Source organism: Hemicordylus capensis, chromosome 3, assembly GCF_027244095.1.
Source record: "Hemicordylus capensis ecotype Gifberg chromosome 3, rHemCap1.1.pri, whole genome shotgun sequence".
NCBI lineage: Eukaryota > Metazoa > Chordata > Lepidosauria > Squamata > Cordylidae > Hemicordylus > Hemicordylus capensis.
In genome coordinates, this window is record NC_069659.1 from 247960863 (window position 1) to 247976584 (window position 15722).

The window sequence follows — 15722 nt, forward strand, 5'->3', positions numbered from 1 at the left end:
ATTGCAGGCAATCAATATCTTGCAACCTGGTCATAATACAGGATATACTTCACGAGCCACAAAACATACTTTTCTGATTTTAGCTACATTACGGCTTCGAAGTTGTAATTGCATAGACACTTCTGAGCGAGGTAGACAAGCAACATTGTTTTGAAGAAGTTGTTTTCCTCTTTTTATTTTAAAAAGGTTATATATGCCTAATCTTATTTGTAAAATATCCCCATATTTCTTCTGCTTTATCTGCATAACCAGAATTACTATAAAAAGCTTGTTCGCTAGTTACAAGCAGGCTTAATTCAGCTAGCTATCACTCAAATACTGGTGCTTCTGCCATATTTACAATGCTTGCAATACATTAAAAATGCTCAAGATTGCAGAAGAGTTTGTGAGGATAATGCTTTTCACTTGGGATGAATACTAATGCAAGAAATGAGGGCTACTTTGAGAACAGAAAGACACAAAAACCACCATAATAAGATGCATTATTGTATTTATTATAGCCACATCACCAACGAGATCCCCTCCAACATTGTTACACTATTGTTGGGATTTCAAAAAGCACGCACTGCCATGTTCAAATATTAGGATACTGCTGTTCTATCAGTAGCATTACTGGTCAGTAGCATTCTTCAAAGTTAATGTTGTTTCGTTTAGGCAAAACTGAAGTTAGTTGACAAACATTTTTACATTTACAGTTTTCCTCTCTTCATCCAAATTTAACCTTTATCACCTACCCAACACCTGCTTGTCTATATCTGCCATACAGAATATGCTACATTTCCATATGACTATTTCTTCAGCAGAATGTTGCTGAGTTAGATTCACAACAGATGCTGGAAATGCACCCAGTCTAAAGCATAGCTACTTTGAAAAGGAGCTCTTAAGAGAGGGCTCTGTCTCTCTTAATGGTCCCTCCTAGCACTGAGAAATAAGCAGTACTGTAGAGATCAGCACAATGCAAAATGGCTCTCACACTGGTGTTTTGTTTTGTTTTTTGCCAAAGTGCCCCTCCCCAAAATATAATGAAATATCTGCACTATGTATTCATTTGGAAATGCACACTTTCAGATAAAATGTTTGATGTCTATATGGCAAAAAGTAAATCTGTAAAGTGGACTATATTCTCTTTATTGGACAAAACTTGCTTCCCATTCATGTGAGCTTAAGTTTTTGCTTTCAAGATGAACTGTACCCCCCTCCCCCAAAAGCCCAAAGCTTGATGAAGTTCACTGATGACAAAGAGACAGAGTATATAGAAATTTTAACTTATTGGACCAGCTTGTCAGAAATATACATTAAGTGAGGTCTGAGTTCTTAAAGTTTTTTCAGGCTAATAAAAATATCTTCCAATAATCAGAAAGAAATATGTATAACAATAACATTAAGTGGCCCTTTAATGACAAAATATAGATGAAGATTTACCCTCCACACACAGCAATGCCACACCATTTAAAGATGTTTTTCAAACAATGAACAGAGTGGTCCAGTTTGGACAATACCCCGAATGCTCATGCCTGGGCATGAGTGCTTGAGTCTTTCCCACCCAGTGCACCATAATCTAATCACCGCAGAAGGAATTATTAGACAGATTAAATCAGGGGTTCCCAACCTGTAATACTCCAGATGTTGCACAACTATAACTCCCATCATCTCCAGCTACAATTTATTGTGGCTGGGGATGATACAAGTTGTAGTTCAGCAACATGTGGAGTACCAAAGATCATGAACTCCTGGAGTAGACAGTATTTTAGATTATTATACTATTTTAAAATATTAAAATCACACATTTATTAATAATTTCACAGAATTAGGCACCAGGTGAGGGAGAGGCATGAATGCCCATGCTCCTCTCTCATGTGTTTAAAGAGGCAAGTTTGAAGTATTGTCTTCAATACCATCCGAAAGTTTTTCCCCTTTGCTGCACTTGAGGCTTTACCTCTTTTTTTTTTAAAAGCAGCAAGCAAGCTTTATTTCTGAAGCAAATCTATCCATCCTTAAGGAAGACTATAACTTTTGCCTGGTTATCTACCTATCAAAGCTAGATTGGGGTTAAAATCATGACAATAAAGGGGAATCACTGTGAAAATCTTAATTATTTCAACTGGAAGAACTCCCAACAAGTGCGGCTTAGTTAAATCATCACACCAAACTATGTTTTGAGCTTCCAAACAGAACATAAGAAGTCCCTCTGGGTTTTCCATTTTCCTTCCTCAGCACTGTTCTTAGGTTCACTTTAATTTCCATGATTCAGGACCAGTAGCCACTGGAGGATAATTTATGGTCATAACTATGGTTTGTCAATTCAGAAAGAATGGCAGCCTTAACTAGTGGATTGGAAATGATGTCTATCAATTCAGATATACTAAGTTTTCTGAATCATAGTTTGCCATGATGTCTAAACTGAGCCAATTTTACCTGCTGAAATGATCAGAAACGCAAATGCATGACAAGGCTGTCTGATGAAATGAAAAACTATTATACTACTCTTCTGCCAATGTACCCAAGGATATTTCCAATTTAATATAATGGTTGACAATCCAATGGACAATACCAATTGAAAGGTGGATAGCAAGGCAAGAGAAAAATAAATCCAGTTACCAATTCCTATATAAGTGTATTTTTGTGTAAATTATTATATAGTTACTGCATTATTTACACATAGTCTATACTTGGGGGTTTCCCATTGTGAGCACTGGGCTTCTCCTTATTCCCAGGAAAGCATGGGTGCACTGGCAGAAAGGCAGTCCTTTCATCTAACAGCTTGGCTATGCAGCTGAGCTTCTGATCATGGAGCATTTCATAAGTGCATTGGAGCAACCAATTCAGGACCTCTGTCTATACTGAAAGCAAAAAATACTATTATACCTTTAAAAATTCCAACCTCACAAAATACCAGATTATAACACATTCTGTTTTGAAGTAGCCAAAACAGAAGTGGGACAAACTGGCACTTTGCCAAACACAGGGAAAAAGATATTGACCTGCCGGTTTCAAATAAGAAACTGTCATTTTCTGAAGAACACTGCAAATAATTTTATGGAATAAGCACAAAATAAATTCAAACAGTCCCACAAGCAATATGTATTCAGGCAGTTGGATGAAGGTTAAACATAGATCTTTGAACAAATATTTAGCAACAGACATGTCTATATGGATCCTATCTGCCTTAAAAAATAATTCATATTCTTAAGTAATACAAAAGTACTGGCCACACACCATGGTTTAAACTTTTTTATGATTAAAATTTGTTGATAAAGCATTTAACAGATTATGTTTTCTCAATAAGATGTAAAACATGTTAAAATGATGTTCACAGAAAGTTTACACTGAAGAATATTGACCTATTTTATCATTTTACAGTATACAATCTTTATACTAGAGAATACCAACGTGGGACTGCATGTGACCAAGAAAGGATACAAATAGCAACTGCACTTTCAATCATGAAGAGAGGTAGCATGTGTGATACCAATAGGAATGTTTATTATTTCAGTGACATTTTCTCTGGCAAAGAGCATCACAAAAGCATCTTTTAACATCTGTAAATATAGTTCAGACTTTAAAAACTATTGTCTGCATTTCTTACATAGTTGGGCATAGCAGAAGTGTCAAATTCTAAAATATAGTAGCTTGAGTCTAGCTTTAGGCACTTTACTACGCATAACAATTGGTTGCCGTGGATTGGGACCCATATCCTCATGCACATTCAAAGATGTATCTGGCTAATTCAATGGAGCCTGGATGAGCATATTTACAGATATGCAACTATGACACACATTGCTGGACTGGGGCAACTGAGATCAACTTGATCTCAACTGACTGGTATAGGTATTCCTGTTTGGGGTGGGTGGGTGTGGGTGAGAGAGAATGAATGAATGAATTTTAGAAATAAATTCAAAAAAGAGTCTAGATTGTGGCACCCAAAGAAACAATATGGACAACTTTTTTTAAAAAAATGAACTAGAACTGGAGCTTAATTGAAGATTTGCTGCTTTGAATAGATGAAACTGAACACTGTAGAAGAAAAATTGGTATAGAAGTACAAAACAGCAATCAGGTATTTAGATGGCTCTTCTGAGGATGGTAAGTAAGGGCCTTTAATCCAGGCCTAAAGAGAGGAAGAGGAGAGAAGGCTTTGCAATTGGCAGTTTTGTTGCATTTATCTTGAGCTCACACAAATATGAGATGGAAACATTTTTTAAGAAGAGACCAAACTGGAATTTCTGAAATCTTATATTCTAAATGATGAACTAGGTACAACAGTCAGAAATATCTGGCTAGGTCAGATGACAACCTTGAAATACTACTCAGTGTGTTAAGACACCAAGAAACATTACAGTTAAAGCAGGATCCACAGACAAATTTGGGAAGTTCTTAAGACTCTTTTATTATGAACCTTATCTACATATAAGCTTCCCGCTTGGTCCTTTTTGTTTGAGAAGGTTCAAAGTACTCAATGCGAGTTAAATGACCATTGTATTCATTTTATGCAAGCTGAATTACAGTTAGTTGTTTATTTACGATCTTAGATCAAACATCAAGCTGAATTACAAGTGGAAGATCTTATGATATTAATCTGCATAAAATCCATCTGAACCTGTTTACATAGTTAAACAAGTGACCAAACCTGTTGAGAGTGGATGAGATTAAGCAATACTGATAAACTCAAACCAGAAGTGAACCCTAGTTTTTAACATTTGATTCTTCAGGTCCTGATAAAAATGTACAGCTTCCAGATGACTCATCTTATGACAGCTTCTCACAATATGTTTCCCACATGAAAATTATAAGTAGTGAGTGCCATACCGTGTTCCGTGGGTGTCCATGTGCACAGTAATGCCCCCCCCGAAACTGTCAAGCTACTCATTTTTCCACAAAAAACCACACAGTTTAATTTAAAACAAAACAAAACAAGAGGAGCCACAAAATGGCCCATCATAAAATGGCATCCGGAAATAATCTCCAAAGTAATTTCCGGCTGACTCCAACCCATGGATAAGTGAGGTAAACCCCCTTTTTGCCAGGGTTTTCTCGCGTACACCAAGGTTGGGTGTCAATCACCCGACCGTGGATATGCAAAACTGAGGACAGCAAGGTCGACCTGCAAGCCATTTTATATTTACTGCCTCACCTTGATTGGTCAGCCCCCACATAAATGCCAAATTCCAGCTTATACATCTCCAAGATGTAAAAAGTCTCAACATGTAGGGGATTCTTCACATAAAGGTGGTTTCAATAACCTCTGTGTGATGACTGTAATAGAAGGTGACCCTTAGTTATGGAAACATTTTGCTGAATTAGGAGGGCTCACATTTTAAGAACTTGCATACAGTAATGCTAAATACAAAGTTACATAAATAAACTATACACACGGATTTCTGCAACGCATGTACATTATGCTAATCTTCAGTACTTATGAAAGCCTTGGCAATTTGTGTGTGGCTTGGATCCAAAGATGCTACTGCTCAAGCGGAAAGGTGCATGCCATCATACCACCTAAGAAGTGGCTCTGGAGGATTAGTTCTCTGAAACCAATGTTTGTAGGCTGCTGAGGGGGGCGGTGTAGGTGGGTGTTAGCAGAAATGTTATCCTCTTATATCACAGGTTCTTTCAATCTGAGCCATCATGATAGTTTTAATAGCTGTGCAGAATAATGAGCGATTCTGGAAAAGTTCCTTTCTGAAGTACAGTTTCAAGTATTATTAAAATAAAAGTTAATCTTTCATTATCCTGCTTTAGATATTACACTAAAGTATCTGAAAATCTATTAGAACTGAGTGTCAACACCTGTATAATGTAAAAAGCTGTTTAAACAAAACAAATGATGTTAAAATAATTGTTGTAAGTCTGAACATCTTATTTATATAAACCATAAAACATTGTTGTGCGTTATCAAAAGTGCAGCTTGTTACAGTGAGAAAGGAGAAATTATGTTTGTTCAGTTTTTTTCTTTTCCTTTCCTACTTCCTTGGGTTTTACTAACCAAATTAGATTGGAATTGCAGGCAAGTGGTTTTTTATCTGCTTAAAAACAAACATTCACAAGTCTCGCTATTCAGTTATATAGGCTTGAGAGATAAGTTGAGCACATTTTTCCTGAGAGAACATTTACTTTTCTGAATCATTAGATTTTAACACATTTTATTAAATTACCATTATGTATTGTATTTATGTTAACAATGTATTCCAACTAAAACATACAAGCACTTTGGATTATTTATATCAATCTGTATTTTTAAAAAGTAATATACGAAGTGTGACAGCTAATGATCAACAATAATTTGGTATGAAGCACAAGTTGCAATAGTCTACCTATATTGTACAAGCTGAGATGTTCTAAAACTTCATTGGATTCTCTAACTTCCCGTGAAAATTACAAATGAGTTTTTCTACCTCTGCCATATCATTTACCTGCTGCTATACCTAATCATGACAGGACATAAGAAAAGCACTGTTGGATCAGGCCCAAGGCCCATCTAGTCTAGCATCCTGCTTCACACAGTGGCCTACCAGATGCCTCTGGGAAGCCCACAGGCAAGAGCTGAGGGCATGCCCTCTCTCCTACAGATACTCCCTTGCAACTGGTGTTTAGGAAGCTGTGACTATTATCAGTATCAGATGCATTTATACCAGTCCTGCTCAACTTAGGCCTCCCAGCTGTTTTTGGACTACAACTCCCATAATCCCCAGCCAAAGTAGCCAATAGCCAGGGATTATGGGAATTGTAGGCCAACATCTGCAGGATGGTCAAAGTTGAGCAGTCCTGATTTATATCCGTCTTATTAAGCTTACATTTAAACTAACCTATATGGTTTGTGACCAGGCTATCTTAAGAACTTACCTACTCCCATATAAACCTGCTCATTTTTTAAGATCTGCAAGGGCTTCCTTTGAGTGTGTGAGAACCACAGATAGGACTTTTCCCCAATGGTGGCATTCTGGCTGTAGAATATGGTCTACAAAGATACTCAGCCAGTGCCTACTTTACTAGCACCAGGTGAAGGCAATTTCATTCTCAAGCTTTTAATAGATAATTAAGTTTATCCCTGCATATTCTCTGCTCGCTTATTTTAAAATCTTAAAATTGATTTTTTAAAAAAGTCTTAAAGCTTGTGCTGAAAGGCAGGATAGAAATATTGAAATAATAATGTTGAGCATCATAGCATCATCTGTTTAGCTAAAAACCTCAATATCTGTTCTCTCTGCCCAGTTCTTTTATTCAACTTATTTTTGACCCTGGGGTGTTTCATTTCAGCTCAGTGTCAAAAAAGTAAATGTAAAGTCGAGTCAAGGCCAACTCCTGGCGACCACAGATCCCTGTGGTTGTTTGTGGTAGAATACAGGAAGAGTTTACCACTGCCATCTCCCACGCAGTATGAGATGATGCCTTTTAGCATCTTCCTATATTGCTGCTGCCCTATATAGGTGTTTCCCAGTGGGGATTCGAACCGGCAACCTCTGGCTTGCTAGTCAAGTCATTTCCCCACTGAAAGCGAAATCCCAAAATATCTGAAAAATTTAATACACCAGCTGTTGTTGTCTAAGTTGTGTCCCAGGCTGTGCCCGAGACCAAAGCAGCAATTGGGGCTGTCTGTGGGAAGAACAACGTGGCAGGAGCAGCCTTCTCCTCCTGCCTAGAGAAAATTATCTGCTCTGCTCCTGAATTTGGCATGGATGGCTAGTTCTTCCGGGGGGGGGGGGGGGAGAGAAGGCTTGCTGTTTCTCCCACCACCAGGGCAGCCAAGTACCCAAATAGTCACCAGGTAAAAGGATCTACATGTGGAAATCTGCCCCATTAGGTCTATAAACAACTTTATGCAAACATGTTTGTGAGCCTCTTTGAAGACTAAAATGGCAGAAAAATGAAATATAGTTCTGTTAAATAAATAGGACTCATTTCCACATTTTGTTATGGGCAAGTCAATCTGTACATCCTGAAATAAGTACAGTACAAATTTCTTTATTTACAGTGTTGTTCTTGGCATGTGTCTAGACATCACCAACATCAGACACCATGACTCTGCAAACTTGCTTTTTGAAACACCAAGATGGAGCACTCCATCACAAGTAGATCTAATCATGTTAAATACTCCCCCTGAAATATTTATCTACAAGAGGACCTACTTGCCAAGAAGCACTCCTGCTGTCACATTGGCTGTGTATAACCTACCTTCTTTTTACTTTATTATATTTGCACATATGTACTGTGAATGCATAGAATTCAAGAGAAGAACAAAAAAGGGACACAGAGATAAATCATGTTACTTTCTCAAAGAGTTGCTACCAGAAAACTCAGCCAGCAGAATACACTGAGAGTTCACATGACTGTCACCAGCATACACTGAACTCAGTGTAGAAAGACTTTAGTACATCTGCTAATATACAATGTCTTGATGCTGAAAATTTACCTGTGCTAAGTTCAGAGCAAATGGTGTCACACAATTGCCTCCCCACACCCATCACTAGAGACTACTAGACTACTCAGCACAGCCCAAGCCTTGTTGGTTGGCAGCTGCAGACCAAGAGGGCTGGGCAACTCCAAGCATGGAGAAAAGTTAAGACAAAATGAAACAATACAAAAAAGCTATAAGCGGTGGGGAGCTACTGACCACAATTAGGTTCGTAACACTTAAAAACCACTTCAGAACTTTTTGTATATGTATCAATTTTAACCTTAATTGCAGCTAAATTTCACCTTAATACTATTTTATATGGTACTATCCTTCCCAGTTTATGATATTTCCTTCAAACTAAAATGTCAATTGAGTTTTCCCTCTGCTGAGCTTTGCATTACTGACTTGACCCCCTTTTTTTTTTTTTTTACGATTCACACGTTTGGGATGCTAGGGATGTAAAATGCTAACCAGTTAATGATTAGAGTCTTACTGGTATATTTCTTTAAACTGAATCTCTTTAATAGAAGGTTTACCCCCACTCTCTGTAACTTATCAGAAGATAACCCTGCATCATTTCATTAGATCATTTCCTAGCACATTCTAGCAAAAATGGAACAGTGACTGGCTGGAGCTGGACTCCAGGACTGCTATCAGCACTTCAAGAGCTGCTGAAACTATTGCTGCCCACAGATGTACAGCAAGAAGTTATTAAAAAAAAAGAAATCCCCCGGACATAATTTCAGGTCCCTTGGGACTCTGATGTTACTAGTTATTAAAATTACATTGTTGAACCATTTGAGTAGCTTAAACAGTTATTTTAAACAATGATATTTTCATCCCAAGTTTCAACTATCAATTTTAAATATATTCTCAATATCTTATTAATTATCTCAAACCATGCAGAAAAAAATCATTCATTCATTTATTCAATTTATATATTGCCAATTTATTTATTTATTTGGTTTATATACCACCCTTCTAAAAATGGTTCGGGGCAGTTTATATACTGCATTAAATATGCAGCTTATGGTCACCTTTTCAGGTTCTCTGAATTTCAGTATTAATAAATAAAATCAGGAAAAACATACAACACAGGATATGTTGGTAATTTATTACCAAGTTATAGACCAGAGGAAAGAGCAGAAACTGAAAACTGTACCACAAAAAAGTTATACCATGGTAACAAATTTAGCTTTTAATTTTTTATAACAGAACTTGGTTTAGCCACTTCAGTTTCATTATCAGTATGAGATACTGCTCAATATTACTATTTTGTAGTGTCAATCCCTAACTATAAAAGCTACTTAAGCTGCAAGATAAAAATCAGACTAATCTGTAAATTAACACAACACTTTTTGGTTAAAAATACATGCATTGTACCTTAGGCAACTTTGGGGCATTTCCACAGGTCACAAAGATGGAGACACATGGAAACTCCTATGACATGATAGTATGCTAATCTGAAATAACGTCAGTGTCAACCTACCATGTCATGTAATTGACATAGTAGATTTGGACACATTTGGAAATAAGGGAGAACAACACAGGCCATTTGTGGCTGGTGGACGAGCATTCACATACAGAGTGGGATAAAATACTCACCTGGGGGGTGGTAAGTGGTGTCTTCCTCATGTTGTAAATACTCACCTTGATTTAGAGTAGATGGAAAAGGTGCTACTGAAGTAAGAGAGAACAGGTGGGGCTATCAGAGCCCCCTCCCTCTCTCCACATAATACTTATGCGATACTTACCCATCAGGGATAGTATTCTTCTTTACCATGCTGAAAGCAGGAGCAGACAAGAGCAGGAGGCAGCAGAGAAAATGGACAGCACTGCAGCAAATGAGAGAGAACCGCGCAGTTAACACGGTGCCAGTCTCTTTCTCCAACTCTCACAGGGCTTCTCCTAAGAGCCAAACTAGATGTTATGGCAGCAGAGCTATTTGTTTAAAGCCAGTGTGCCCCAGTCATTAAAAAACAGGGACTGGAAGACCTTACTTTAGAAGCAAGAAAGGGTCAACATTCAAGAGCTGAGCAATTCACACAGTTACTGTGAACAGTCACTGCAGGTGCAGTCCTCCCAGCTAAGATTACTTTTAATACCAGAGCTCAGCTACAAAGAAATGCACCTGGGAAGGTGAGGGACAGACTCTGGGAAGACAGGCTGCAGAAGCATCTCACATCCCCATGCCCCTTTTTTTCTAAAAATAAGTCCTCTTTCACTGGGGTCCTGGGATAACTCAGGATTTAAACAAGCCAATGAGCCTGCCACCACCACATCTAGCTTGGCCTTAAGCACAAGCAGCCAAGAGGGGTGTAAAGTACTGGCGGCTGCAGTGGGGTCACACCAGTGTGGGTGCCCTATAGGTTTTCAGGTAAACACTTGACAGCTGGCGAACCTTTATCACCTACTGAAAAGCACAGAAAGCAGCACATACACCCTCTAGAGCAGCAAGGAAAAGCAACTCTTCCCCTCTCCACCTGACTTGCAAAAACAGCAGAAGAGAATGAGGATCTTCAGGCAACCTGGAACAAAAGCTACCCAACCAACCCTTGTTGAGGGGCTGGCAGCTCCTGCTCCCATGAAGGTCACTTCGGGCGCAAGGAAATCGCGACGCAACGGACTTCATGGAGGCCTCCGCTCCCCCACGGAGGAGGACACGGAGATGAGGGGCCTCGTCACCGGGGAGAGCGCCCGTCCGCCATTGGCAAAGCGGGCTTGTAACCGTCTATCCCCCGACTCCCCCGGGGTCAAGAAGCTACCGAGGCACGGCTTGAGGAACCGCCAAGGCTCGAAACATCTGGCAATTGGGGGAGGCCACGGTCACCTAGGAGCGTGGAGAGCTCGTATCCTCCAGGAGGACTTTCTTTCAAGAGAAAAAGCGCGACTATAACAACAACAGAGCAGCTTCCCGAAAGCTTTTGTTGCACTACGCATGCTCCAGCCGCCGCGGTCAGTTCCGGCGGACGAGAGGAAAGCAGCACATACTCAGCAGCTACCAAGCTACGGAGCTCGTTAGGCGCATGCTCAGGTCCCGACTCTGCCGGTGCGGGGAGGTACGCAGGCCAGGGTTGGAGAAGAGAGGAAGTTGTTTCTGCGCATGCTCTGTAGAAGATCTTTGTAACGTACGGGGTTGGGGTGTTGTCCCCAGGTTGTCGAAAAGTGAAATTGCCGTGCTGCGCATGCTCGTTTTGCCCCAGGCAAAGTAGGTCGTTTACAAGGCGGGAAATGGTGTGCCTTTCAAGACGGAAGCCAGAGTGTACAATTCAATAATAGTAATAGTAATAGTAATAGTAATAAAAAATTAAGATCAGTTTCTCGTTTTATTCACCAAAATACATAGGGTGGAGAGTACATGTTTAGAAATACTCAGACTGTTCTCTCCCTTCTGAGAGAAATCGGTCCGTGCGTGACTTTTGGGCTGTCCTCAGCCATGGCTAATGGGGAAGAATAGGATCTTTCAAAATTGGAACTAATGAGTTGGGAGATCTTCTAGAAGGGATGAGCAGTGGATTGCTTTAGAAAATTATTTTTTTTAAGGGAGGGATGGGGGAAAATGAGATAGGATTACCATCATAATCATATTGATATATACTTTATTTGAAATATTCATACCCCACTTCTCCAGTACACTACTAATCAGGGCGGCTCACAAAATTCATAAAACTGATCAAGCAATATGCTTGGGGTTGCATAACTTGAGAAATGTATACTGTGTTAGAGGGTTATTGATGCCAAACAAGTGGCACCAAATGTCATTTGCAGTATTAAGATCAGGTATAGATGAAAATGAAAAATAAAAATGGTGGTGTCCTAAAATCAGGAACATTGTGTTTTTTCCATAATGAATACAGCGGTGATTTAAGATGCTATTAAATTTTAAAAGGCTATCTGGCAACCTGATTTATGTGCTGAGGTCTACAGTCCACAGTATTGTATTTCTCTTGCAACCAGTGCATATAGTTATTACTTTTGTTATTGGGAAGTAATACAAGCCTAGAATTATTGTGTGCTTAACAGCATGGGGTTTTATGAATAATTATCTGCTTATATTTTGTTGTTCTCCAGCCACTTGCCTGCTTTGTTATAGTCTGCCTTGTTGTCTTGTGACAACTCTAAGATATTTTAGGCTACTAATGGAGCCTTGAGGCTCAGGGCTGTAAGGATTTCCATTACTTGAGGCGCCTGAAACTGGAAAACCGCTAGAGTACAGTTTTAAGCCAAGATTCTACCAACGTTGCCTAAAATTAGGGTTGCCATAGTCTTTCCAAATCTTTCCAAATCTGGATGCCTAATTTGCATATTATGTAAAATGGCTTGAAAATAATTTTTGAGCAGAATAGTGACCGCACGTTTTGCTCCATTACTCCGCTTCTACTAGAGCTTAGCTTTTTTTTTTTTTTTTTTTAAATGAAAGCTGAAATCCAAGCAAATCTGGGTGGGCTAAGCAGTCTGGGTGGGATGCTTAAAATCCAGGTGAAACTCAGAATTTCGGGGGGCATGGCAACCCTACCTAAAACAGACATAATCGTATCCATCAAAATCTGACATTCTGTATCTAAAAATATGGTTTAGATTCAGCAGCAGTTTGTCTTAACAAGCCGGGCAGGGGCAAAATGATGCAGCTGCCTCCAGTTCCCCACCCTAGAGGTAATGAGAGTTATGCCGCCTGAAGGCTGGCCATTCAGCAGTTTTGAGGATTTGTTCACCACAGCACTGTGGTGGAAGGGAAGAGAGTGCAAGAGGATGCAGAAGAAAAAAGTGCAGAAAAATTGGTTCATTCCTACTCATTCACTGTTGGATTAAACTCTCAACCAGTTATACACTTCTTGTAACTTGAAAAATGTTTTATATTCTCCATGTTTCCTTGTTGCTCTTTGAATCAGACTTTTTTTGTTTTTTAATTCAGGTGCTTGGAATTGAATCACAGGAACACATTCAGTAGATGAAGTGGTATATGCCCATGTTGTGGATTAATGGTATCCATTGAGAAGTTAGGCGCTCCTAGGTTATTGACTTCACTGGATTTAAGCAAGCCTAACTGCAGAATCTGGACAGTTTGCAAATAAAAATGCTATTGTGTTTTGCCATACCATGAAGGGGAAAAAATTTGGTGAACATGCTTAAGGTTAGCATATTTTGTGTACTTGCCTAAAACTATGTCCGATTGACCTCAGTGAGACATTTTGACATTCCAATACAGTTTGTATCCACAACTCTAGTTACTGAACATATTAAAACCTGTTCCTTTACAGCTGCAATCCTAAAAATACTTACCTGGAAATTAAATCCTATTGGATTCATTATTTTGAATAAACTTGGCGGGGATTGCATTTTCCTGGAAAGTAATGTAACTCTGGAGACTCTCCATATTAAAAACAATCTTAAAATTATTTTTAGCTATAGTTGTGCTACTTCAGAGATCTCTCTTCAGGACCAAGACAATGGGGAGTAATGCCTACATTGAAATTAGGTGGACGAATTGCTCATGACTAACTTATTATTTAAGTGAGACAATCATGACTAATTTAGTTTGGATGATATCCTATATCTTTTTATAAACCTTTTTTTTCCTATAGTGCTTGTATTTGTTTTGGCTAGAAGTCTCAACTGGTGGTAAAACACCATCCTGGGTGGTATAGCGTCTGTCACATTTTGCAAATTACTTACATCTCTGTAGGTCATGGTAGATTTCTGGGAGGGACTTTGATAGGAAAGTTTTACAATGCCACATATTTTTCTGACACAATGGGTTTTTTTGTGCCTGTAGCAGCTATACAGCAGACAGAATCAAAAGATATGGCTTTCCCCAACATTTTATCTAATTGAAAGGAAAAGCTGAAATGACTGAATTTCTGCCTAAGCTGTCAAATGCACAGAAACCCTTCCAGTAAAATATGCTGCTGCTCTGTCTCATTGTAATGCAAGATGACTGATAAGCCAAAAGCATAACTCCTTAGAAATTAGTTGTCCATGGAGTAGGGATGTGCACAGAACCAGTGGTTCTGCTGGTTCGAAGGTGGTGGGGGTCTCCCTTTAAGAGCGGCGGGGGTGCACTTACCCCTTCCACCACTTTCTCCCCCACCGGCGTCGGGTTTTTTAACAGCCCATTGGAATGGCAGCATACCTCCTTGCCGCCCCGTTGCCCTTGTCTTCTGGATCTGACCGGAAGTTGCTGGCGTGCCTGTGCCAGTGCATGCAGGCATGTCAGCAACTTCCCATCTTATCCAAAAGACGAGGGCAATGGGGTGGCAGGGGGGTACAATGCCGACCCGATGGGCTGTTAAAAAAATCCGATGCTGGTGGGGGGAAAGCAGTGGGAGGGGTAAATGCGCCCCCCCCCACTCTTAAAGGGAGACCCTCGCCACCTTTGAATCTCTGCTTCATAGTTCCGTGCACATCCCTATCATGGAATAGTGTGCCTACTTGGGCTCTTGCGTTTTAGACTTATGTGCCTTTATCACATGGGTGGAGGATTTGTGAAATAGCCTTTGTGTGTTGCCTCTTCCACATGTTTGCTGTAACCTTGTTATAGCAAACATGTGGTGAAGGCAACACACAAAACACAGGCCTAACTTGAGACTCGCCACCAAATATCACACCACCCTGTAATGGCTTAACTCACTTGCCTGCCAGATGCTTGACAGTGGCTCTGCCTCCAGTTTCTGTAGTCACAGGCAGCTAATTCAGTGTATAGATTTTGTTTGGAATACCATATGGGCTATCATACATAGCTTGTTAGTAGGCTGTGGTTGGCTTGCAGTGTAACAAATTGTACAGACCTTCTATTGTAATATGTCAGCACACAATCTTTCCTACATATACATATACATATACCTATACATATACCTATACATATACATATGCATAGAGATTCCACACCAGCACAAGCCAATGAATAGGCAGTATGGACACAGAAACCTTTTTCATCCAGCAGGGGGATCATATCATAGACTGTGCTACACATTTCAGATGTGTGAAAACGGCACTATGGAGCAGGGGTTTTTAATCCTTTTGCATCTATGGGCAAAGTATTACCCATGGACTCGACCCCATTTATAAAACATTTTTATAAGACTCAAGTAAAAATTATGGCAAAAATAAGTAATCGGGACAGTTATTTTCAAGAATTTTATTCTGGCTCACTAGGAAGCAAATTAAATTCCGTGCAGCAAAGATTTCCCACGGACTACCTGAACTTAGCCCATTGACTCCTGATTAAGAACCCCTGCTGTAAAGGGTAGGGATGTGCAAACAGGATTGGAACCGAGCTGGTTTGAAGGCTCGAGGTTGAGCCAAACCACCCCTGGTTCAGTTCAACCCCAGA

The 15722-nt window shown here is 39.6% G+C and overlaps 2 protein-coding genes across 13 annotated transcripts in view; one reads left to right on the forward strand and one right to left on the reverse strand.

Moving 5' to 3' along the window:
• Positions 1-11460, reverse strand: part of LOC128349312 (uncharacterized) — a 48046-nt gene extending 36586 nt beyond the window's left edge. Inside the window, exons 1-2 of one of the 2 annotated variants that reach the window (XM_053305381.1) lie at positions 11223-11460; positions 10147-10227 (exon numbers count right to left, since the gene is read on the reverse strand). In XM_053305381.1, coding sequence (XP_053161356.1) covers positions 10147-10227; positions 11223-11332 — 191 coding nt within the window. In that variant the 5' untranslated portion in view covers positions 11333-11460. The remainder of the gene's footprint in view (positions 1-10146; positions 10228-11222) is intronic. The other variant, XM_053305383.1, reaches the window with a different exon arrangement.
• The window catches only part of CC2D2B (coiled-coil and C2 domain containing 2B), a 143605-nt gene continuing 138581 nt past the window's right edge, over positions 10699-15722 (forward strand). For 8 of the 11 annotated variants that reach the window (XM_053305368.1, XM_053305376.1, XM_053305379.1 and 5 more), the window contains exons 1-2: positions 11463-11600; positions 13305-13523. The gene's annotated coding sequence lies outside the window, so the exon portion shown is untranslated. The other 3 variants (XM_053305371.1, XM_053305370.1, XM_053305369.1) reach the window with 3 other exon arrangements.